The sequence below is a fragment of the Natator depressus genome, chromosome 6 (assembly GCF_965152275.1).
Source record: "Natator depressus isolate rNatDep1 chromosome 6, rNatDep2.hap1, whole genome shotgun sequence".
NCBI classification, from domain to species: domain Eukaryota; kingdom Metazoa; phylum Chordata; order Testudines; family Cheloniidae; genus Natator; species Natator depressus.
The window spans coordinates 59,384,586-59,409,149 of record NC_134239.1 but is presented as its reverse complement, the minus strand read 5'-3'; the positions used below and the strand labels follow the sequence as shown (position 1 = coordinate 59,409,149).

Sequence of the window (24,564 nt, the reverse complement as noted above, 5' to 3'; positions counted from 1 at the left end):
ATCCTTTCCTTGCAGGGACAAGGTTGTAGGTGGACAGCTGCCCCTTGCCTTCCTCTTGCTGAGGGGGAGGTGTTTTTGTAGCATTTTAACTGCCCCCCCCCTTGTAGCAGTTTAGTGTTTCCTTTTCTGTAGGCTCAGTTTAGGTGCTAGAAGCTGATGCTCTACAAGTGACAAGGAGCACATAATCAAGTTTCTTGGTTTGTACCTTGAGGCATTATCCCAGTTTGAGAGGTGATGTGACTTGCTTATCTCCAGGGCTAGGGGCAAATCTTGATGTGTTTTAAACAAGTCAGCTTACCATGTACTACTTAATGCTCAGATGCTATGGTGCTGGGGGCACAAATTACATAGATAAGAGTTAGCTGGAACCAAGTCCTGTTCTCACCACTGCCAATATACAAAGCAAGCACAATCCTTGCTATAACCATTTTATTGGCAATGTTGCCAGAGAATGCTTCTAGCCATTTTACTTCAGGTTCCTTAGTGTTCATATTGCTACAAATTAAAGCAGCTGTAAGAGTTGAGATGTGACAGATGCTTTCTTTATTTCCCATATTTGTTGATGGTTTTTAGCATCCATTTCTTCAAGCGGAATACATGTGTATAAAATCCGTATTTATCATCACGATCGCAGCCTTCTCCCCACGAGACAATCCCCACCTGATACCAGCGATTATCTGTTGGGCTCTGACAGAGAGGAAAATAAATTAGTGCTCTACACCCAGTGCTACTAGCAGTAAGATTTTTGTGCCCTAGACATCTTAGGCCTCCAGCTGGCCTAGGTAGAGGTTCAACAGTGATAGCTGTAGCCTAGTTCTATGGGAGCACTAACAATCACCTGTTAGCTTGCCTGAGCATATCTACACCAGGTGGGTATCCAGCTATCACTCCCTTAAACTCTTTAACAGTAGTCTCAATGTATAAAGCTAGATCAATATAGAATGTGGCCTGATTATTTCAGGATTTCTCTTTTCAGTTGTTCAAAACCAGAAATGGATCTGCTGTTTAGGTAACTGCAGCTGCAGCCATTTGAGAGAAGTACCTCCCCACTGTCACTTCAGCCCTCTTAACATTATAAGGCTTGTGCTGTGATCTCCCAAAGTCTCCCCTGAGCAAAGGCACTGCTCTGGTGCTTGTTGCACATACCTTCATGACAAAAGGGCCCCCACTGTCCCCCTCACAAGCATCCCCTCTCTTGGAGTCTTCAGGACTGTACCCTACAGGAGAAAAGGCAAAGGGTACCTGATAAGAGGAAAAGGGCTGTTCTCTTCTTCATTTGTACCTTTAATGTTACACTGATGCTAAGTCTGGTAAAGGTACTAACAGTATGGCCCTTCCAAACACCCCCTCACTGAACTGTGTGTGTTGTCAAAGCAACAAGTTTACTTGATTTTATAATGAAAAGCTCAAATAAAGGTGCTTCATTATAGCCACCCCCACCTTCTGTTTCCCTCTATCTTTCTCATGCTGCCTTAATTCCATCTCCTCTCCCCCGGGTTAGTATGCTGTCCCAGACTTCCATCTACTGTGATTCCCCTCCTTCACAGCTTTGGTCTGGGATATTGTAGGTCCCTCCTTCAAGCAGAATCCAGTCAGTCTTCTCACATACATTTAACCCCCTCCCCTATTTAGTACAGGATCCAGTTGCCCTTATTTAAGATCATCCCTAGCATTGCTGTACTTTTAGGGGGAATAAAGACGCTTTTGCTTTTCTCACATGATTTCTTCCTATAGCAGGGTGGGCAAAATATGGTCTTCCAGCCCTCAAGCTCCCATTGGGGAGTGGGGTCTAGGGCAACCAGGAACCACGGCTAGTGGGAGCTGTAGGGGCACTACCTGCAGACAGGGCAGGCTGCCTAGCCACACCTCTGCGTCAGAGCCGGAGTAGGGACATGCTGCTGGTGTTATTTAACGCTAATGTTTTCAGCAATGCAAGTTGAATGAAGCACCATGTAAAACAGTAGTGTAGTGTAAGCTGGCTCTGACAGTCACTCCCTCACATTCAGTATCTTAGGTGTTGACCACTACTACAGCCAAGCCCTCAAAATCCCCTAATGCTGAACTCTGCATGTTTACAGGAGCAAGGGGAGAATTCCAAGCCCCATTCTATCTCATCTCTCACAACCAGCTGATGCCCAAGAGCCTTATTCATGGCCCTAAGTTCTTCACCCCCGACACAGGCTGGGAATTCCAGAGGTTCATTCATGCCCTGGGCATACTATTTCTTCAGGATAGATTGAAGTTTACTGGGCAGTAATTAAGCTATGTGAGCCCTTGCATTATGGCACATGGTACCAAGAGCAACTTTGCCCCTGACCCATCCATCACTGTCCCCATGTGCAGCAGTTAGCTCTGCACACCCAGCAGCACTTACCAGCACAGAACATGTTGTCAGTGAGTCTGATATTAGTGGATGCCTTGCAGGTATCCTGGTTGACTATGGGGAGGTTCACCTGTTGCAGAACTGAAGGCAGGGCGACTGTGCCAGAGCCCCAAGTCTCATACAGATTACCCCATCCAGATACCCGCCCTTTGAATCCTGTCAGCATCAGACTGGGGGAAGAAGCAAGGTTAAAACACATGGAAATAGTACATGCCACCCCTATAGCCTAGCACTGCCCAGACTCTGGAGGGGCACCTCACCAACTGGCTCCCCTATTGCAAACCAGCACAAAAGATGCATCCTGCTTTTTGCCAGGGCTTTCTTGATCCTTCATGTAGACCCAAAGGAGACATTTTCAGCCCTTCTCTCTGGGGTTGCTTTCACCCTCCAGCCTCCTCACCTCTGCACCAGCTCCCTGGTGGGCAGGCAAACAGGGTGGATGCGGTCGCTGAAGACTATAGGTTTCTTCAGGAGTATCAGTGCAATGTCTCGGTCCAGGTTCTCTCTCCAGTTGTACTTGGGATGGATGATGATTTTATCCAGCATGGAGATTTTTTCTATCTGCCGCTCATACCTGAAATGATTCCAACAGAAGGAGAGAAGTGACTGTGCAGCAGCAGCTGTGAGCTCTGGGGGCTGCTGGCCCTCTGGCTGGCTTGCAGCCCCATCCTTCTCACAAGGAAGAGTGGCCATGGGAGGGGTGCAAACTGCCCTCCCTTTCACTTTAGACTCTGGGATCAGTAGAGCCTCAGTGAGTAGCATCTCCATGGGAACCCACTGTAACCTGGGAAAGCACATGACAGTCTGGTTCACCATGGGGGTTCCCATAAGGCCAGATGACATCCTTTCTAGACCCCAGCTTTATTCTCCCATTGCACTCGTGGGAGACTCCCATCTGCTTCCCTTCCTTCCCCCTTTCAAGTTCTTACTTTGTTCTCTCGTGCTTCCCAATCCGCACCAAGATGTCATCTGTGGTGAAGTTCTTGTCCCAGGGTGGGTAAAAGAGGCAGTGGGCAGCAGTAAGGATCCAGCGGTCGCTGATGAGGCTGGCACCACACACCAACTCCTGTGGACTCTTCCTGAAAAGCATCACCTGCCTGGGATGGGAAGAGAAGGTGAGAGATTTACCCAGGGCACTGGCTCAGCTGGCTGCATGTTCTTACATGCCTTGCAGGGACAGCAGTTCGGCGTGACCAGGGAAACCTGCCCTCACTGCCCCAGGAGACCATGACAGCACTCCTCTAGCATGAGTCAGGTCTAGTCCTTAGGACCCTGGGAGCTGGAACTGAGGATGAGTATTCTCCTTGCAGTCCTATCTGAAGGGTACTTTTCCCCTGCCACTTTCCCCATCTAAATTAGCCTTCCAATCCCTGCCATGGCCACCAACAGAGACATGTGCCTGCAGAACTGGAACAAGTAGGATAAGGGTGAAACACAAAGCCTGCAGAGTGCTTCCCTTTCCATGGCAACCATGCACTTGGCTCCAAAAGGAGAGAGGGAGTCTCTGTCCAGCTGTAGTAAGTACTGGCAAGTCAGCCCCCTGAAGGGGCTATGAGTAGAGGTGGTGCTGGCTGAATACTCCATGCCAGCCGACGAGACTTCTGATTTCCCCTGGTCTAAAAGGAAAGACTGTAAAGAAACTGCAGCAACAGTACTTACCAGGGGGCACTTCCAACTTCTGCATTTTCCCCCTTTACAATCCGGCCCCCAATGTAGGAGTCCAACAGCTCCTGCTCACTCTTATCAGAAATCTTTTTCTTCTCAAACAGGGGACGGATGCCACAATCTGAAAAACCAGGCAGCCTGTCTCTGTTACTCTACCTGATTTGCAATGCAGGGGACCTGCTCTACAGACAATATGCTTGACTGGGAGTAATTGGTAGCTGCATGCTCAGCCATTGTTCTTGCCTCATTTTTAGAGTTACCACCTGGCTGGTATTTGACTAGCCTGGCTGGTTTTTTTATGAATTTGCCAGTTACCAGAAAAATAAATGTAATCTGCCTGGTTTCTTCCATATGGGTCTAAAGATTTAGATTATCACCACAGTACACTGGGATATCTAATGTTAAAAGTTTGTGTGTCCAGCTAACAATGCTGCAGTGTTCCCACTTCCAAAGTTTAAGCAATAACAGATCAAAACTGTTGAAAATATAACCACTGCCTGCCCCCCAACATGCAAGCACACTGCACGTGTGAGAGAGAGGGTTTGAGTCATGCAGGAGTGAGGAGACGTGCAAGGTATATTAAATAATGGAAGATCAGGGCAATGGGGTGAGTGATCCTACTACTCCCCCCTTCCCCACCCCCAAATAATAATAAGAAAGGTCACATCAGAAACTGCACATTCAATGACAACCGGCTAAACGAAACAGACTAAAGGCTGACTGGCAAAATGTGCTGATAAAACAAACTCCCATTTGTTATCGATGATGTTCTCTCTCTAGATACTATAAGCGGCTGTTGAAGGCGGGGGTTGCAGAATTGCCTTGTGGTTGGGGTTGTGGCAGGCTTGCTCTGAGGTGGGGGGGAAGTGCTGGGTTTTTTGCATTTCAAAAGGTGGTAACCCTACTCATTCTCTATTGTGCTCTTTGCTGGGAGAGGCTGGGACTGGAAGATCTCCCAAAGCCAGCAGTCTTGCACCTTCTCCTACAGCACTTCTTGCTCTGAACCAGGGCTGAAGTAGCAGGGATCTCCCCATGGCACCTCCTGCTGGGGAAAGCTGGGACTGTAAGGGCTGGAAGCTCCTTCACAACTGGAGGCTAGCTTTGGATGAGCTTTTTAGACAGAACCTAAAGTAGTTTTAACATCCACTTCTGCTTTCAGCAGTAGGCATTTAACAGGCTGGTTTTTCTGAGAAGCAATGCATTGTAGGAAGGAGCCGCAGCTTCTGCAGCACTTTTGGTGCTATATTTGAGCCTCCTGGGTCCTTTGCTCACCTGTTTCACCTGAACCAAAAGTCTTAACATCAAAGAAGGTTTGGTGCTGTTGGGTAATGGTCCGCCCTGCTATTACGTCATCCATCTCATCCAGGGGCCTCGCTGAGAGAGACAGACAGAGATGTTGAGAGGCAAAGCTCCAGCGTTTTACATAGGACTTCAGAAGTGGCACCATCCCTTCCCACACATAGTGGAGTTGGTGGAAGTATTGCTTTTTTAAGGAAGACTATTGGTTCAATTCTCCTTCCCAACCTCTGGCCAACAGGTGAACTAATAAGCAGCATCCAGTTAGGTGGAATATGGGGGCAGATTTTGAGGTGGTGTGGGGGGTTGGGGTTGTCAGTCAATAAAGGGTCTCTCAAGCCTCAGGCATAGTCTTACATGTGTACACATACACCATGTGACCCACAATTGCACAACTTCATGTAAAAACATGAATCCCATACATGTTGCCTACCATGAGGCTGTGGCCCACCCATTCCTCACCACAGTACTGTATCCTCCTGGCTACTGTGAATTTCTCCCACCCTGCAGGCCCAAGATCCCCATACCCATTGACGCGCCTCACCACAGTAGTGCAGGTCACAGTACTCAAAGGTGGTATTTGGATGATCCACATAACACCAGACACCTTCATCATCCCCATCAGGATTCCGGCAATAATTCTCCACCAGCTTCACTTCTGGGAGAAAAGTAGTTCCATGTGACAGCTCCTTTGCCTTGTCTGAGGCCCATGGCAAACACTTGGCCCCAGAGACGGTGACAGAAAGAGTCCCACTATAATGTAGCCCTTTGTCCGTTTCACATGGCTGTTGTGTTTTGTCCAGTGGAGGGTCCCGGGGAATAAATGGAACTGTGGTCTTGTCCTGACCTGAAAGATAAGGAGCAAGACAGCCGTTATCAGACTCATGGCCCTGCAGTGGGAAGTGCTGGTGTCTGGCTACAGCCCAGATTCCAGCAGGCCCCAGAGCACTTCACTATGTCCCATCACTCCACTGGACATGCCACCATGTCTGGGAGTCCCCATCCTGAATCCCATGGGATACCCCACAGAGCCCAGGAGCCCCCTCCTCACCAGTGAGGCACCTGGAAGTGCTGCTTCACTCAAAGTAAAATGAAGCAGACCTTCATCTCACTTTTCTGTGCCATTCCCAGGTGTTAATGGAACTTCAGTGTGTTTGCATTTTCAGGGGAAGGCTCCCTATATTGATGCCCCAGGCGCGCGCGCGCTCTCTCTCTCGCTCTCTCTCTCTCTCACACACACACACACACGGGACAGCACAGCAGAAATAGGCAACTCTCTGCAGTCCTACACTCATGCAGCAGCCTGACAGTCTCAAGGAGGCCTCAGGGGCATCTTTGTTAACAAGCTTATGGAGGGTTACCCAAGAAACCACCTACAGTTCTGAGCTAGAGCTACCACTGCCTTCCACTCCTTTGGGCACAGGGGGAGATAGACCTTCACAGCTTCCAAACCACAGGCCTCCCCAAAACATTTCTGCCTCAGTCAATGAGACAAAATATTCTTCACAGCCCCAAAGTCCATTAGTTCTATAATCTTCCTCTCACAGGTCTCGCCTGACGACAAGCCATGGGGAGCAGGGCTCCAATTTCCTGGGCAAGCAGGCAGACACCAGGAGAGATACTGTGCAGCTGTACCTTGGCCTCACCCTCCTTTCATTCTCCTTGTGTTGGCAGCTGCTGTGACAACAGCAGGCACATCTGAGATATCGTAGCTACCTAAGTGAGCAGCAGCAGGGTCAATCTTAGCTTCCGAGAAGCTGCCCCTTGGTGTAGCCAATTCTTATCCTGCATGAGCAACCAGGGCACCATCCATGAAGGGAAATGATGCCTCTCTAACGTACTAGTCTCTCAGCATGTAAGCAAAATGATGGCTAAGGGAGAGTCAGCTGGTAAAATCCTCTGCCATGGGTCAGAAACTGGCCAAGGTGCAGAGAACAGCACAGGGACATGTGGCTGAGTCTCCCCCGGCAAAAGGGAGTCAGTGGCACTTACTGACTTCACTATATTTGGGTTATTTAAAAAATAATGTATTCACATGCTCTTATTCCTACTTTCAGCCTTGAAAGCTCCCCTATTAGGAGGGCTGCCATCGCCTACTGTCAGCAGGGCTAACGCCTGGCACAACGGCTGCCATTTCCTGAGAGACTCCTGCATGTGGACGTGAGGCAGCTCCTAGCGAGATGGCTACCACATCCCATTATGTTCAATGAGACTGAGGCCAGGCTGCTCTCAAGGAAGATGGCTGCCACTCTAGAGGGAGGTAGAGAGGACACGGGGGAGAGGGGCTGAGCTAATGAGGTGTAGGGGAGACTAAGTGGCTGTCTAGGGGGTGCAGCAGCCTGTGGGAAAGCAGCGTGCAGAGCACAAGGGGGAGGGGGCAGCTGCCAAGACTGCCAAGTGAGGGAGGGACAGGGAGGGGGAAGGACACAGCGCTGTCAAGGCTGGAGAATGCTTCATGCATCACCTGCCTTTGGCCAGGGCTGGAGTCCCTCTGCCAACCCCTCTCATGTTTCAGCTCTGCCTGAGGTAAAACTCTCTCTGATTGGCTGCCTGCCCCACCTCCTGGGGAAGCCCAGCCAGCCAGGGCTGCAGCAGGAAGCAGGCAGAGCTATCCCCTCAGGACCCGCCCCCAGTCTCACAGGAGGGGAGGAGGGAGCAGCTCTGGATAGCTCTGCTCCCCTCCTGTGAGCAGTGGGAACAGCAGGGATTCCTCTGTTCCTTCCCCCTCCACTCTCCCTCCCTGCAACACCTGGCCATGGAAGGGGGGGGGGCCGAGGAAACCCTGGAGTTGCAGGAACAGATGTGAGGCTGGCAGATGTGGGGCTGAGAGCTCCTGCAGCGGGATGCCAAAAATCACCTTAATCAATTTGGGACTATTGGTACCACCGATTGTCACCCCCCACACTGGAGGGGGCAGGAATTTTTTAAAAATAACCCAAAGCTATGTTTTGTTTTGGTCTCTGTTTAATGTGATTTTGTAACCTTTGGGGCTGGCAATATTGAGAATGGCAGTTCCCCACCCCCTCAGTGATGAGAGGATAAGTGGAGGTCAAGCAGTGAGACGTGTGTGTGTGTGTGTGTGTGTGTGTGTGTGTGTGTGTGTGTGTGTGTGTGTGTGTGTGTGTGTGTGTGTGTGTGTGTGTGACCTGAGAGGATCACACACAAATTGGGGAGGGATGGTTTTGCCATAAAGGTTACTTAACCCCCCCCCCCCCCCCCCAGAAAGTAGGCAAAAAATGCAATTTATTCATTTCTGATTTATGAATGCCTGAGGCTGGCAGCAGTGATGCAGCTGCTGAAGGCTCTAGAGGGCACAACATTATTGACAGTAGCAAAGAATAGTAAAGACTGAGCACTTCAAAGGGACCTAAGCAAGCTAGGTGAATGGGCAGCACAATGGGGAGCCCTCTCCAGCTCAGTGTACCTTTGCCTTCCAAGCCATAGCTCCTCCACCCGTTCCACAGGACTCCTCCCTCCCACACCCACTCTCCACAGACCCTCCCCTTTCTTGAGGTCCTTAGTATCAGCATTAGAGTAAATTCTTCCCTCCAAGGGAGCAGGGTATCTCAGGGCCCAGTGTCGAGGCTCACCACACACTGGAACAGCACACTCCTCCCGTCGCACTGCTGGGTCTCGAGTGTAGCACCAGGGGCCATTTGGGTTGTCATCTGGGTTCCTGCAGTAATTCTTGGTGAGATTGGCATTCGGATGGGTGGTGGTGTTAAACCTATGAGAACGGAGCGATGAGGTAGCTAGCAGCCTAGCGAACCCTTCCAGTCAGGGTTGTGGTCTTTCCCACAACCTGGCTCCTCCAACCAGAGCTGGGATTTAGTGTGTGCGGAAGAGGGTTATGGACTTACTCAGGTCTGTGAGGGAATTTGCTTGTCCAGAACTGACATTCAATCCCCGACTTGGTGACAGAAACTGTCCCCCGATAGTTCTGCCCGCTGCCTGCGACACAGTTTCCTGCCAAAGTCCCAACAGAGGGCAAGTCAGACCCAGAAGGAAATCAGAGGCATTATTTTCATTGAGTCCATAGATACCAGCCTACAAATCCCTGACTTCGGTTATCACATACATGGAGAGACCCACCTTAAACAAATTTTACCACCAGATCATCTGGATGGACTTCACTTCTGTACCTCAGTGCCTTGATCTGCAGCTGGAGGTAGCTGGGAATAGTGGTGAGGAACTGGCTCCTCATTGGAGCTGACGGCAGCTGGGCATCTATCCTATGCTATTCCAAGGGGGATTCCAGGGTTTTTAGGATGTTAATGAAAAGTGTTTGTGGGGGATCAGTATGGCAGGGAAGTCTAAGGGGCTCTGCCTCCCCCTCTAAGGGCTGTTGCTCCCCAATATTGCCCATCTGATAACCTCCCCACTTCTTTAGAATTTCCTCCCAAATTGTGCTGGGAGCAGGTTTCTGGGAACTCACCATCTCCAGTAGCTCATGAGGTCTCCAAGCCTCTCTTACCTGTCAGACACTCATCCAGAACTGTCCTGACGTTCCTCTGGGATTCACATACTAACAAACAAGAGCAAGAAACCTGTCAGGTCAAAGGGACTGCAATGAGCACTGCATCTCAAGTCAGCATAACATATGAGGGGATAGAGCCCTAGGGAGTGGGCCCTGCTAACGGAGCAAGGGAGCCAGCTCTCTGGGGTACAGCTGTACAGCCTGTGGGACATCAAAGCATTTGCAGGACTTGAACCAACTTACCGCTGTATTTCCTCCAGAATTCATTCTGCAAAACAAATGCAAACACTTAGGAGCCGAGTAATGGAGCCTCAGGCCTGCCTTAACTTCTGCAATTCAAACCAAAGCTAGGCACTGTCTCAGTAAGAGAATGTCCCTTCTTGGCAAACAGGGAGCAAACTCTGGCCCTGCTGAGATCAAAGATACTGGAGCACAACAGACAGAAAGTGACACTGAGTCACATGCTTTGCTGTCAAATTCTGGGGCTACCTCTCCTATCACAGCCCTGCCCCAAATGGAGGCTGTTTGAAAGCAGCCCATTTCACTTCTGGCTGACCTATCTCAGCAGCACGACAGTTTCCAGCTGTCAAACCCTCTTCAAGCAGAATGCTGCCTTGAGAACTACCCCACTTGGGGAGTAGTAGGGGACTGGAGACAAAGCAATTCGGGGGGGGAGGAGGGACGGGACACTGGCAGTAATGGCCTTTCCTGTGGTCAGCTGCCTTCCCTCTTCATTCTGGGCTTGGGGTCCCTAAGTTTACATCAGCCAGCCACAAACGCCTCTCTCCTTCCATCCCTGCAAGGTCAGGCACCAGTGGCAAGCATTATCTCTATGATTTATATTACAGTAGTATCCCAAATGTGCTGTCTAGACATATAGTAAGGGACAATCCCTGGTGCAAAGACCTCCTAAACTGGAAAGACAAATAATTGACAAGATTGCTACCAATCAGGCCCTGACTCCTTTGCTTATGATGTATCCGTGGGGGCAAGGGATACATCATAAGCAAAGGAGTGAGAGGCTGATTGGTAGAAATCTTGTACAGACTTATCTGCAGGGTACGTTAGTCCTCACTAGAAGGGCATACATTCCAGTGCACACAAGCATGTTGCACACTAACTGGCTTGTGTGGACCCTGCTTGTGTGTACTAAGAGTGTGCATAGGGTTGCCAGATGTCCAGTTTTCAACCCAAACACCTGGTCGAAAAGGGATCCTGGTGGCTCCGGTCAGCACAGCTGACTGGGCCGTTAAAAGTCCGGTCGGCAGCACAGCGTGGCTAAGGCAGGCTCCCTGCCTGCCCTGGCTCCATGCAGCTCCTGGAAGCAGCTGGCATTTCTCTCCGGCTCCTAGACGGAGGCGCAGCCACATGGGCTCTGTGCCCTGCCCCCGCCCTAAGTGCCTGCTCCGTAGCTCCCATTGGCTGGGAACCGTGACCAATGGGAGCTGTGGGGACAGCACCTGCAGAGCCCCCATGGCCATGCCTCCATCTAGGAGCTGGACATGCTGGTCACTTCTGGGAGCCGCCTGAGATAAGCGCTGCCTGGAGGCTGCATCCCTCACCCCCTACTGCACACCAACCCCTTGCCTGCATCCAATTCCCTCCCAGAGCCTGCACCCCCTCCTGCCCTCCAAACCCCTTAACCCCAGCCCCGAACCTCCTCCTGCATCCCAAACTCCTCATCTCTGGCCCCACACCAGAGCCCCCACCCCCAGCAGGAACCCTCACCCCCCCACACAGCTCAACCCCCAGCCTGGAGCACACACGAACCCTGAACCCCTCATTTCTGGCCCATCCCTGTCCCAGCCCACACCCCCAGCCAGAACCCTCACCCTATCCCGCACACCAAAACCCTGCCCAGCCCAGTGAAAATGAGCAAGCGAGCGAGGGTGGGGGACAGCGAGTGACGGAGGGTGGGAGGATGGAGTGAGCGGGGGTGGGGCCTCAGGAAGGGGTGGGACAGGGGGCAGGGCAAGGATGTTCGGTTTTCTGCAATCAGAAAGTTGGTAACCCTAAATGCACATTAATGTAGTCCTGTTTCAAAGGTGCACTAGAGAACTTTAGTGCACACCATCATGGGCCAGCTAATGTGTTACACGCTAGTTTGCACTAGAATTTACACCCTTCTGGTGTAGACTAATGCACCTTGTAGGCAAGCCTGCAGTTTCACTTATTTTAAATATATATATAAACCATTCTTAACTATGGCATAACTAGACATTTTCAGGCCTGTTTTGTTCCGCTGCATGCCCTTGCTAGTCACAATTTAAAAGCAAATGAAAGACAATTGACCAAGCTTAGTTTAACTGGCCTAAAAATTGAAAGTAGGCCCAGATCCCCACAACATGCATGTGCTCCACTGGGACTGGCAGGAGCTGAGACGCAAGCATGTGCCATGTTTGCAGGATGGGGGCTGTAGCTGTTTGGAAGTCTTGCTTTTGTATTAACCCTTACTTGCTTAGTTAGTTAGATTTTTAAAATCTTTGCCTTTTTGTATTTGAGGTCCCCATCCTGCAATCAGACCTAATAACGCCAACCCCTGGGGCTCTGCACAGATTGTACTTTAACCTAGGCCTAATTCCTGTGCGCTCTTACCTGTTTTAAATTAATTTTTCATTTTTAGAATATTTTGCTCTTCCCTGTATCAACTAAGATTTAGTTTCCTTGTACAGACCTTTCCCAACTGTCTTGCACCTCGTCCCCAGCACACACTGATTTACACTCATTGTGATGTTCATTTTTTCCCAAATAGAACAAAATATACCTAATTTCCCCTCAAAGGAACCTCTTACCCCCAACCTCCACCTCCACCAAGCTGTATCCCCCCAGTAATCAGGATGGGGCTTTTCAGGCACCTGCCTAGAGTTTTCTCTTTCCTTCTGTCAGACAGGACAGCTCCCAGGACTGTAAGGGTGCTGCCACCAGAACCTCTCTGACCTTTCAGGAGGGAAAGGTAGTTCCTGCCCCACTTAGGAAATATGCCATAGAACCAAAGTCATTCCTTGAAGGGGGTCTGGGATCTCCTTAGGGAACAAACTGGACCTCACCTTGACAGCCCCTTGATGAACCCTTTAGAAGCTATGATTCTCAACTATCTGGTCTCTCCTCACACTACTCACATGAGGGAACATTTCCTGGGAGTGGCTGTACATACCGTGCGAACAGTGGACTCGAGGGCTTCAAAGGCCTCCTCATAGCTACATATCTCCTCTAGACACTCCCGTTCCAGGTTGCCTTTGAGCATCTCTTCCAGGAATCCCTTGTTGGCACGTCGCGGGCGCTTGAGCAGGGAAAGTGCTTCCTGCTGCCCAAGGAAAACTACCAAACCAGAACACCGACCAGTCACTCGACACAAAGCTTGGAGAGAACCATTTCCTTTGCAGGCTCTGCATATCTGCTCATGGGTCTGAATCAGTGAACACACACAGCCAGCGAGCCTCTCCTACTGCCTGACCTCTAGTGGAAAACAGGGGATGAAAGAGGCCCAGCAGAACCTATCCAGTTCACCCTGAGGCCACGTGCAGGATTAACCTCCCTGCAATCTATGAGCTAAGGTTGTGACCAGTCCTAGATGCCCCAATACCTGGGGCCTCCACCCCTTCCCTGTACATTTCCTTCGGCTGGGCCAAACCCTGTCTGCTTGGAGCATCAGCTCTCACTGTCTTTGTACTGCCACATACTGGCAGCTGTTTCTCTCACTCTAGTGTGCGTCTTTTTGCAACCTCAGCTCAGTGGGATATGCTGGGAAATCACTTCCATCTGCCTGTTCAGAGACCCTGACTTCCAACCTAGCTTCAGCCTTCTCCCATTCCTCTGCATAGCAGTGGGACAGAAGAGACAGTCAGAAGGTCCTGTCTGACAGGACCCTGCCCCCACATCATGGAGAGACAGGAACGAGGGAGCAGAAGCCCTAGGGGGGAACAAAGGAGGAGCACCAGGCACAGGGACACAGTATATTGCATATGCCTGGGAGTGAAATAGGGCCTAGCCTGTACTACATGTATTGTTCTGACAGCCAGAGGGGCAAAGTGGAGAACAACAGCCCCCCTCCCCCCCATATATAAAGCAGGTCACCAAGAGAAAGTGTGTCCGTGGCCCAGGAAATGCCACATGTGGCCAGCACAAGGTGCAGGACTGATTAAGATACCCCTTCCCTCCCCCAGGTTCATTCATGCTCCAAGACAGGGGGCTTTGAAATATACAGTCAGAATAACCCAACACAATCCACTGAACTGTAGTAGCCAGCCACTCTCCCCACCCCATCCAGCTCCTTCCCCAGAACCTGGGGATTGCTACTTCTCCCTACATAGCAATAGGGAAGCCCTGTGCACTCTCGCCCCACTTCTTAGCAAGTTAACTCCTGCTGTCTAGCTGGAACAAAGCCCTGGCCACTCCAGGGACTGTCAGCTCTTCATACAGGCTTCCCCTTCCAGCTGCAGCTTGGGAATGAACAGTCCCATTTGTTTTCCTCAGCCTCCCATCACCCCTGCCCTTCCCTCCCCTCCATACCCAATGAGCCCTTACCCCTGTCATGGCTCAGCACGAGGTGCTGGAGGCAGAAAAGGAGCAGGCTGCCCAGCACTCTGACTCTGCTGTGCCTCATGGTATATGCCTCAGCTGCAGGGGAAATGAAGAGGGAGCAGGACAAGAGAAGTCCTAGCCCCGCCTGGGTTAATGTTGAACCAACATGAAGAAATAGGACCTAGGAGGTCACTGTGTGTGGTGTGTCAGGGACAGTGGGGCTGAGGCTCCTGCTGTCCCTCCTCCGCTTGGCTTCTCTCCCTCCCCTTCATGCATTTTCACTTTCAACCATTTTACTGGTCTGAGCAGCACAATAAAACAACAACAATTATACTACCTAGCTCTGATATAGCGCTGTCATAACCACCATCACACTGGGCAGGTCAAACACTTCAAAGAGGAGTGACTGCAGCCTCACAACTGCCAGGAGGTCACAGATGGGGAAATGGAAGCAGGTGGAAAGAGAAGGATGCTCCCAGGCACCCAGTGAGCCAGCAGCAGAGCCAGGAGAGCCCAGCCCACCTTGGTGAGGTCACTGCTAGCTCAACATAGCCGAAACAATTTCTCCCAAGTCATCTTTGCTCCCACCTTGCCCCATTGCTGTTGGCCCCACCACCTCCCTGTCACATGGGCTATGTCTACACTGAGCTACATGTGTGATTCCCAGCTCCTTTACACATACTCACGCTAGCTGATGAGAGCTAGTGCGAGTATCAATAGCAGGGTAGCTATGGTAGCACGGGTAGCGATTGCCTTTCTCAGACATGCTGAGAACTTGCCCACAGGGTTCAGACAGTTTGTATTCAGCACGGCTGAGCCTCGTGTATGTGATCTGGGAATCACCTGCCTACCCCATAGTGTAGACATAACCCTAGACTCATTTTCGACTCCTCCCCTCACATCCAGGCTGGCTCCCTGTTCTTTCCTTTCTGCTCTGCCCGTCACACATTTGTCAATGCCCTGGTCATCTGTGATTGCTGCAGCCTCCTCCTTCCTGGCCTCCCCAATACTCACCCCCACTTCCACTCCATTGAAAATGCAACTGCAAGGATTCTCTCCTTTATTCACCAGTCCCAAATGCATCCCTCCCCTCTGAGGGTCCTTCCACTAGCTCCCCTTTGCCCATCACATCCAGTTTAAACTTCTCATTCTTGCCTTCAATACCCTACACAACTCCAGCGTGGTCTTCACCCTGGCTCATTTCTTAGGGTCTCCTCTTAGCCCCTTGTTTCACCAAGGATGCCAACACCACCACTCCCTTCATTTCCTGGGCCCACGCTCACTCTCCTCCATGTGGCCCCTTACACACGAAGCAACCTCCCAGTCTGTGTGTGCCAGCCCCCCAGCTCTCCTTCCTCAAACCCCTCCCAAAGACTCACTGTGGTCACAAAGAGCAAGGTCAGGATGAAGACGACCTACCCCTATGCTTGCCCTCTCCTCTGAGCTTGATGGGCACTGCATCTTGATCTCCTCAGAGCAGGGATTGGTCCCTCTAAAAATGTAACACACAGTGCTTTAAGGAAGTGAACTTCCTCTCAGCCCTGCCCCATGGCTTAGCCACAAGCCTCCCATTCAGGATTCAACCATTTTTTCTTCTCTCTGAGCACCATACCCAGTGGTCTGCCAGAGAACCAGCTGCTGCTACAGCCCACTGGAGTTCTTTCCAGTTAAGTTTAATAAAGCAATTCCTGATACAACCCCCTTCGGGGGGCAGGGGTAGTGCTGGAGGCCCCTTTTATCCTACACGAGTGGGAGAGTGGGCATGTACTAAAGGGAGCCCAAAAAAGAGAGGAGATGAAAAGATTCTGCCAAGCAAGAAACTAGTCAGGTGGACAGATAAGCCCTGGAGATGCAGGGGAGGAATCTGCTGAGAACAGGAAGGCAGGATTAACCTGAGAGCTGTGAAATCAAAATGAATAATGAACCCCAAAAAGATCTAGTGCTTCATACAGCGTGTTAAAGAATAGCAATGTGGCCATTACCAGTGTGAGCTTCCTCAGAGCAGGGCCTGTAACAGTAACATGGGACAGGTTCAGAGCACAGAAAACGGGGCTGCCAGAGCCTGGGGGACAGTGGCTCAATATGAAGCTCTTTGTTATGTCCCTCTGCACTCATGGAGTATTTCTCCGGTCTGTGCATTAGATACATCTTCTAACTAGTGTTTACCTCCATGGGGGGAGTGTAAATATTAGTATTAGGGCAGCCAGAGAAATGACTCTTTGGCCAGGGGTACAAAGAGCAGTTATGTAGGCTCCCTCCCCTACCTGAGAACAGGGGTTCTGGGGAGAAGTGAGTCACATGCTGAGGTATTTGGAGAAATCCCCAAGGACTCCCTTAGGAAAGAGCTGAGATGCCCTGGGTCTCAGGGAGGTTGTATGATGGGTCAGAGATCAAGCTGGAAACAACCTGTGTTACCTAGAGAGCATGAGCAAATCATCCCAAGAGAGAGAGCGAAAGACATGCAGAGGGGCTGGGGAAGGGAGGAGGGTGAAGGCGAAGGAGCACATGCACCATTGGGACAGCTGGGGAAATAAGGCCATGTGCTGCAGCCAGAGCCTCTCTGCACAGGGGGAGGTGTCAAGAACATTAGCACACAGTACTTTCCAAGTCCCAGGTGGGGGCAGGAGGGTCTTGCCCAGCTGATTAACTGCTTGCAGGGAGGGAGAGGGGGCAGAGGCTACTGGTAGGGCCTGGGCTCTGTCCTGGTGTTCTTTCCCCGTCACTACAAGTCCATTGAATTTTTGGGCCTGAGCTCCAGGACTGCAGTGACCTGAGGGCCCCTTTCACGGAGGCAGGATGGTCTCGCCTGACTGGGTGGGAAAGCAAAGCCCCCAGGCTATCACCTCACACCAAAGCATTGGAGGAAGGCTAAGGTGTCTCTATATTACAGCTAGGACATTCACAGTTGTCTTGCTTATTCTCTCCTGTCTTCCCAGAAGAAAGGAGGCAGCTTGGGGTCAGCGCAGGGAGTAAGAGACTGAACAGCAGGAAAAAGGAGACTGCAATTTGCAGGCACCCCTGCAACTGTGCCTCACTCCCTAGGAACCATGGCAGAGGACAGATGCCTGGATTGCACATGGTGATCTGTGTCATTAAGGTCACTTTGCAACTGTGTCAATATTTGACAAATGCAGAGAGCTGGGCCAGTCACCTGGAATTAGAGGAGCAGGAACATACTAAATGTACTAATCATTCTAGCTTCAAAAACAACCTCCACCCACTCAGCTTAGCAGCAGCACTGGGCCCAGCTGCACCCTATTTACATTAAAATTACTGAATAAAGGTGCACCCAGCAGTGACAAGATGCCAGCAAAGCATCTGAGATAGGCTCTCCTATCATCTTATTCAACATTAATTCAAACTGGCTTGGATCTGGGACCGTCGCCTGGCCTAAAAACTGGCTAAAAGCCCCTAAACTGAGGGGAATGATACGTGACAACGGAATGGGGTATGGGAAAGGGGGAGCCATAAGAAGCAGAAGCAGCAGTCTGGTCCTCCTACTGCTTTAATAAGATTCCAGAATGGGGAATAAAAACACTAATGACATTCCCAGGTGATAAGAAATAGGGAGGAGCTGGATTCCTATGATGACAGACGAATAATCCTAAAGGCCTGTAAATGGGTGGGCCTACTCTGTAGTGCCACCTGCTGGCCAAGTGTGGCTCTGTGGCACCTGGTCTCAGATTTCCTTTACTGTCCACAGGCGCTTGTGTCCAATAACAAACCCTCTTGCTGCGGTCTGGTTTAACATTAACCAAAGGCACAGTAAGGACTCTTCCACCTCTGTCTCCCACTGGCCACAGACCCCCATCTATAAGGTCCACCTAGCACCAACCTCTTTGCTAGGTACAGTTATCCATCTTTACCAGGCTCTACTCAGTCTCTGCCCTGGAAGTCAAGGGGCTGTGCTGGTCCCCTCGTTAGCCTGCATTTGCTGGATTCTCAGGCTGCTCCTCCAGGAACTCCCTCAGCAGTTTACTTCCTGAGTCTTCTCAGAAGCTCTGTCACAGCTCTCCCAGCAACTTCCCCAATTGCCTTCCCTTAAGTGGTAACAAATCACAGGTGTACTGGACCCTGCTTTCCCCAGGAGACTCAGTCTGGGGAAAATCAATCAAACAGGTCCTCAGACAGGAGGAAATCGGGCAGCAAGGATGGCTGAGGCTTTAGAGGCAGCCAACGAGACAGGCATTTGCAATGAGATATGGAAGTCAAACAAGCCAGTGGAGGTTTTGGCCCTATACACAGAGACATTGAGTCCTACAGCAGGGAAGGGATGGTCCCTGCTCTAAAACACTGGTTAAGCTGGCACCTAGAATTGGATGTTTCCCTACCAGGAGGTGACTGACAAACCTGAGTGTGTTCAGAGAAAATAATCAAAAATGAGGAGGATACTGGAGGGACTGACTTTGTAAGAACAATTATCCAAGTGATAGATATACCTATTCTAAGGCCTGGCCTACACTACAAAGTTGGGTCGTGGTAAGCCGCCTTGCGTTGACCTAGTTGTGCATGTGTCTATGTTTAAATTTGTCTCCTACTGAGGTAAGTGCCCAGTTACAGCAACGCAGTAACCGCCTCCCTTAGTGGCCTTGGACGGTGTCCTGAGGTCAACGCAGCACAAGTTTAGACACCATGTCAACTCTAACAGTCCTCCCAAAATGCCTGACACTGACCACTCTGGTCATAATTGTGAACTCCACTGCCCAGGGTCATGCAGACTGGAGGGCCTCCTCCCCTTTAAAGCCCTGCAAATTTTTGAAACGCCTTTTCCTGATTGTCCAGCTTGGCAAACACACCTAGCAGCTCCCACTGTCGCGTGCAACTGCACAAGTAACCATGCCGGCTTCATGCTCTAGTCATGCTCCATCCTGGAGTAGAGGAGACATTGGATCTCCTGAGTCTGTGGGAAGAGGCTGTGCAAGCACAGCTACGGACCAGCCGTAGAAACATCAACATCTATGAGCAGATTGCACGGGGGATGCAGGAGAAAGGGCATGACAAAGGGATCAGCAACAGTGTCACATGAAAGTGAACGGATTGCATCAGGCATATCAGAAGGCCAGGGAGGCCAACAGTTGATTTGGTGCCAAGCCACAGACCTGCCACTTTTACAAAGAGCTGCATAGCATATCTTTGATAGACCCCACTAGCACCCCTACTTTTCACCATGGATACCTCCAAGAAGCCCAAGCCACAGACTCCTGGCATAAACAGCAAGAACGAGGAGGAGGATGGGGGACAGGAAACTGGGGGGGGGGGAAATCCAGCTACACTGTGAGCCAGGACCTGTGTGAGACTCCAACGCAGTCCAGTCAGTCGAGCATGGGCAAGCCTGACGCAGGGAAAAGAATCTCAGGTAAGTGTGTAAACGTATTTCCCATTACAATGATGTACTGATGGCACCCCCAACTTAACAGGACACAGCTATCGACTTTTCATTAATTTACTCATACTAGAAGAGGTAGTGGGACAATGAAGAGAGAGAGCATTGTTATGGGATTTTCACTTCCCTGTAGATGTAGGCAGGGGGGAGCCATGCTGAGCAGTTTGTTTATGTACACCGGGATGGGCTTTGAATCCTCCTGAGATTTTGATGAAACTGTCATGGAGGTACTCTGCAAAGTTCTCCTGGAGCTTTCTAGGAATGGCGGCCTCATTTCTTCCTCTGCAGTAGGACACTTTTGCACACCAGTCAGTGATAATTTGGCAGGTACCATTGCAGTACACAGACTAGCAGCATAGGGGCCCAGATGGCTTTGGGACACCACCAGCAGCAGTTGTGCTCTCTGTGCCTTTATTACCCTCAGGAGTGAGATCTCAGCTACAATCACCACTGCCTCCAGAAAATGGTGCCAGTACTCAGTGCCATTGCCCTATACTCAGGGTATGTCTACACTACCCACTGGATCTGTGGGCAGCGATCGATCCAGCGGGGGTTGATTTATTGTGTCTAGTCTAGACACGATAAATCGACCTCCGCACGCTCTCCCGTCGACTCCTGTACTCTACCGCCATGAGAGGCGCAGATGGAGTCGATGGGGGAGCAGCAGCTGTTGACTCACCGCATTGAAGACTCCACATTAAGTCGATCTAAGTACGTCGACTTCAGCTATGTTATTCACGTAGCTGAACTGGCGTAACTTGGATCGATCCCCTCTCCCCCCCCCCAGTGTAGATCAGGGCTAAGTTTCATGCAACTGAGCAGTTCCTTCCTCATTTCCCTCACCCCTGCAGCTCACACTCATTGTGGCTGGTGCTGAGTGATGCCATGCACAGGCACTCCCAAGCAGAAGTGTCAATGAGCACGTCTTGTTTAAAGGTTAGGGGAGCAAGGGAAGGGAGTTCTGAATCTTAAGTTTTTTCTTCTGTTGTGACTAAACTGACAATGGTACCTCTGTGTGTTTTATCTGCAGCTGCTGCGGCCTTTAAGGGGTCCCCCTCCACACTTGCAGAAAACCTGAGCCAGATGAGAAAGAAGAGGACTCGGTATAACATGTTAAATGAGATCCTGCAACGCAGTGCTGCATCGCACCATCAGCACTGGGCCTGGAGGGTGATCACTGCAGGCAGCCTGGAGAAGGAAACAGCAGACAGGAGAAAGGCCCAGGAGTCCCAGCAGGAAAAGGAGAGGGAGATGCACCAGGACTTAATAGAGCTTCTCTGGCAGCAAACAGATGCTGCTGATTGTTGCGGACTTACAGGTTCAACAACCATGGGATCGTCTCCCTTTCCAGTCCCTGGAGAACTCCAATACAGCACCTCCCTTCACACACCTCCCAACATTCCACGTGGTAGCAGGGGGAACATTCCTACCCCTGCCATTCAACCCCATGGGCATTAAGAACCAGTGGTTTCCCCAGGAATTGAAATTAGGGAGGGGTGTTCGAATTTACAGGGGGGGTGTCAGGGCCAATGAGGGGTGAGACTGTGAGGGTGAAGGTGGGTTGTAGTAAAAACCTCGCTGCTAGTGCAGGCTGGGCCGTCTCTTCCACAGAAGCACTGTCCCCATAGCAGGACTAAGCACTTAGACCTGATTATCAGTGATTTCAGCTGTAGTGGTCACTTAACAAAACAAAAGACTATCTACGGAGCCTAATCAGCTGTCTTTAAACAGTGGAGAGGGGCAGGTTAAATGGTACTTGTGACTCAGACAGACCATCAAGCAAAACACCTGTCCCCACCCTCTCTCGATGCCCTCAATCAACACAGGCCAAGTACAGTTCTACTGCCCTTTACTCATACAATAAGAACATTTAATTCCTCCCCCTCCCCCCGCATTCAAGTGATTTGGCTGAACCCCAGCCAAAAATCTATCCCTTGGGCAACACAGCTCTGTTTGCTGGATACCTAGGTAGATTAGGTGTGAATGTAAATACAATCTGGTCCTGAAGCCTTTCCCCCCCAAGCCCCCAGCTCATCATTAGCTGTTAGGGAGAGCTCATTTAGACTTTGCTTGCAAATCATAATTTGAAATGATTAGGTTGGCCAACATCACCAAAATGAATGCACTGACATTGTCATAAAAAACAACAGCTGTACAAGTAAGCTCTATGTTCATACTTTTCAAATCTATTATACTTTTTCAGATACACGTATTTTATCATACACTTTATATGCTTTTAAAGTGTGTATTAATGGACATGAATGTTCTTTCTCCTTAAGTTCTGTTCCATTAATTTAGTAAATTTTTGATGTATTTGCTTTTAAAGTTACACAGATTTTTCTGTGCACTGGTTTTGTTAGAGTAAAATTATATTATTTGGAAAATAATTAATCTTTATTCGTTCACAACATATGCTGCAGAGTGCCTTGCAGTTCTGAAAACACACATTTACTTGTCACCATACTACAGCATAACACAGCTCATCAGATCAGTGACAAAGTGTAACAATCATAAACAAACACCAAGCACTGCAAAATTAATAGGTGCACTGACAGTGTTCTACTCAGAGGTGTATATCAAGCACCACACAATTCCTAATGGCCCCAAAACATCAAGGGCAGGTACAGCACAGTACACCACAATGCATTACTGTGGCTCACTGTTAAAGTGTTCTTTCCAAGCCTCCCTGAGCCACATAGCTCTGTGCTGAGCTCTTTTAACAGCCCTTGTGTCTGGCTGCTCAAACTCCGCTGACAGCTGCTCCACTCCTGCCCTACAGCCCCGTGGCAATTTCCCCCCCCTTTTGACAGGTTTCAGAGGGGTAGCAGTGTTAGTCTGTATCAGCAAAAACAACGAGGAGTCCTTGTGGCACCTTAGAGACTAACATTTATTTGGGCATAAGCTTATGTGGCCTAAAACCCACTTCATCAGATGCATGGAGTGGAAAATACAGTAGAGAGGTAATAAATAGGTATAAATACACAGCATATGAAAAGATGGGAGTTGCCTTACCAAGTGGGGGGTCAGTGCTAACGAGCCAATTCAATTAAGGTGGAAGTGGGCTATTCTCAACAGCTCACAAGAAGGGAGGAAAAATCACTTTTGTAGTGCTAATGAGTTAAATGTAATCAAGGTGGCCCATTTCAAACAGTTGACAAGAAGGTGTATCAGCAGGGGGAAAAATTAGTTTTTGTAGTTTTCCACTCCATGCATCTGATGAAGTGGGTTTTAGCCCACGAAAGCTTATGCCCATATAAATTTGTTAGTCTCTGAGGTGCCACAAGGACTCCTCGTTGTGTCCCCCCCCAGCCCCCCTTGGCTTCACAGATCTTATGCAAGACACAGCAGGCTGCTATAATTATTAGGATTTTTTTCACTGAGATACAATTTTTGTAAGTAAACAATGCCAGCATCCCTTCCATCTACCAAAAGCACATTCAACCATCATTCTGTACCTGCTTGGGCGCTAGTTCCTTGGTGCTGTTGAGGTGGCTGGTGTATGGCTTCAAGAGGCAAGGGAGCAGGGGAGGCTGGGTCTTCCCTAAGCCTAATAGCACTTCAACGTTGCCAATGGTAATTTGCCAGTTGTAGCTTTCTGAAAAGTCCTGTGTTCTTAAACATGCACCTTCCTTGAGCAGCCAACATTCATGTTGGTGAAGCATCCCCCGTGAGCCACCAATGCTTGCATAACCATAGAAAAGTAGCCCTCTCTGCTGATCTACTCTGTGGCAAAGTGGCCAGGTGCAAAAATAGGGATATGAATGCCATCTATTCCTCCACTGCAGTTCGGGAACCCCATTGCTGCAAATCCATCCTCTATGTCTTGCACATTGCTGAGAGTCACAGCCCTGGATAACAGGAGATGATTAATGGCCCTGCACACCTGCATGACAAAGGCCCCTGCAGTGGATTTTCCAACTCCAAAATGATTTCCCACTGACTGGTAGCAATCTGGCATTGTAAGTTTCCACAGTGTGATTGCCACTTACTTTTCCACGGTCAGTGAAGTTCTCTTTTTTTGTTTCCCTGCACTGGAGGGCTTGGGTGAGCTTGGTGCACAGATCCAGGAATATGGCCTTGTACATCCAAAAGTTCTGCAGCCACTGCTCATCATACCAAGCTTGCATTATGATCAGATCCCACCCATCAGCGCTCATTTCTCAAACCTAGAAGCGGTGCTCCACGATATGCAGCTGCTCTGAGACCACCACCAGAAACCTTGAATGAGTTCTCATTGTCCCACAGCAATCTGTCCTGCAAGAAGCTGTCATGTTCCCCACTGATGCGGTTCTTCTTATGGCTCCTCAAATACCAGAGGATCGTGCGTCCTGTGCTTGCAATGTTTATGACAATAGTGCAGAGCTGTGCAGGCTCCATGCTTCTGTCAGAGATAGTGGACTGAGAGGACTGCATGGGTATGTGGGCTTTTTAACAAAAGTGTGAAAATTATGGGGCACAGATGACATTATCGGATGGAGACAGTTGCACACCGGGAACCTGATCTCTTGCACCCAGTCACCCCTGCACAACCTGTTTCTACCCCACCATGCCTTGCCAAAACTTCTCGAAACACTGTGCTGGATGGTGGCAGGTTGCACACTGGGATACCTACTCATGGTGCATAGCCCCGTGCATTGCCCCAAGCACTCCTGGCGAGTACGCACAGCACAGGTGCAAGGAGCCACACATGCACGAGCAATATACTATCTGTGGCAGCTTTATGGCGACGTAATTTGAGATAACCAAAGTGTTGTAGTGTAGATGTGGTCTAAGTAACATTAATCAACGGGCATGAAAGGGAGCATGCTCCAGTCAGAGAGGGAGATGGCGCCAATGGGG

At 50.0% G+C, this 24,564-nt stretch overlaps 1 protein-coding gene across 1 annotated transcript; it reads right to left on the bottom strand.

Annotated features, from left to right (window-relative positions):
• Positions 1–463: 463 nt before the first annotated feature.
• F2 (coagulation factor II, thrombin) lies at positions 464–24,348 on the bottom strand. Its single transcript, XM_074956673.1, has 13 exons — positions 24,338–24,348; positions 23,181–23,281; positions 9,819–9,869; positions 9,205–9,310; positions 8,935–9,071; positions 5,889–6,191; positions 5,321–5,422; positions 4,043–4,169; positions 3,313–3,480; positions 2,784–2,957; positions 2,375–2,553; positions 1,147–1,217; positions 464–687 (listed from the first exon to the last, which is right to left on the bottom strand). The coding sequence occupies exons 1-13, from the start codon at positions 24,346–24,348 to the stop codon at positions 544–546; spliced, it is 1,674 nt and encodes a 557-aa protein (XP_074812774.1). The 3' UTR covers positions 464–543.
• Positions 24,349–24,564: the final 216 nt, after the last annotated feature.

Excerpts from the sequence above, each read along its gene's own strand:
- F2 (XM_074956673.1), bottom strand. Across the intron at positions 5,423-5,888 it reads CTGTGACCTGCACTACTGTG|CGAGGCCCCTGGATGAGATG; the intron begins GTGAGGCGCGTC and ends TGTCTCTCTCAG. Across the intron at positions 4,170-5,320 it reads TTTTGGTTCAGGTGAAACAG|ATTGTGGCATCCGTCCCCTG; the intron begins GTGAGCAAAGGA and ends CTGGTTTTTCAG.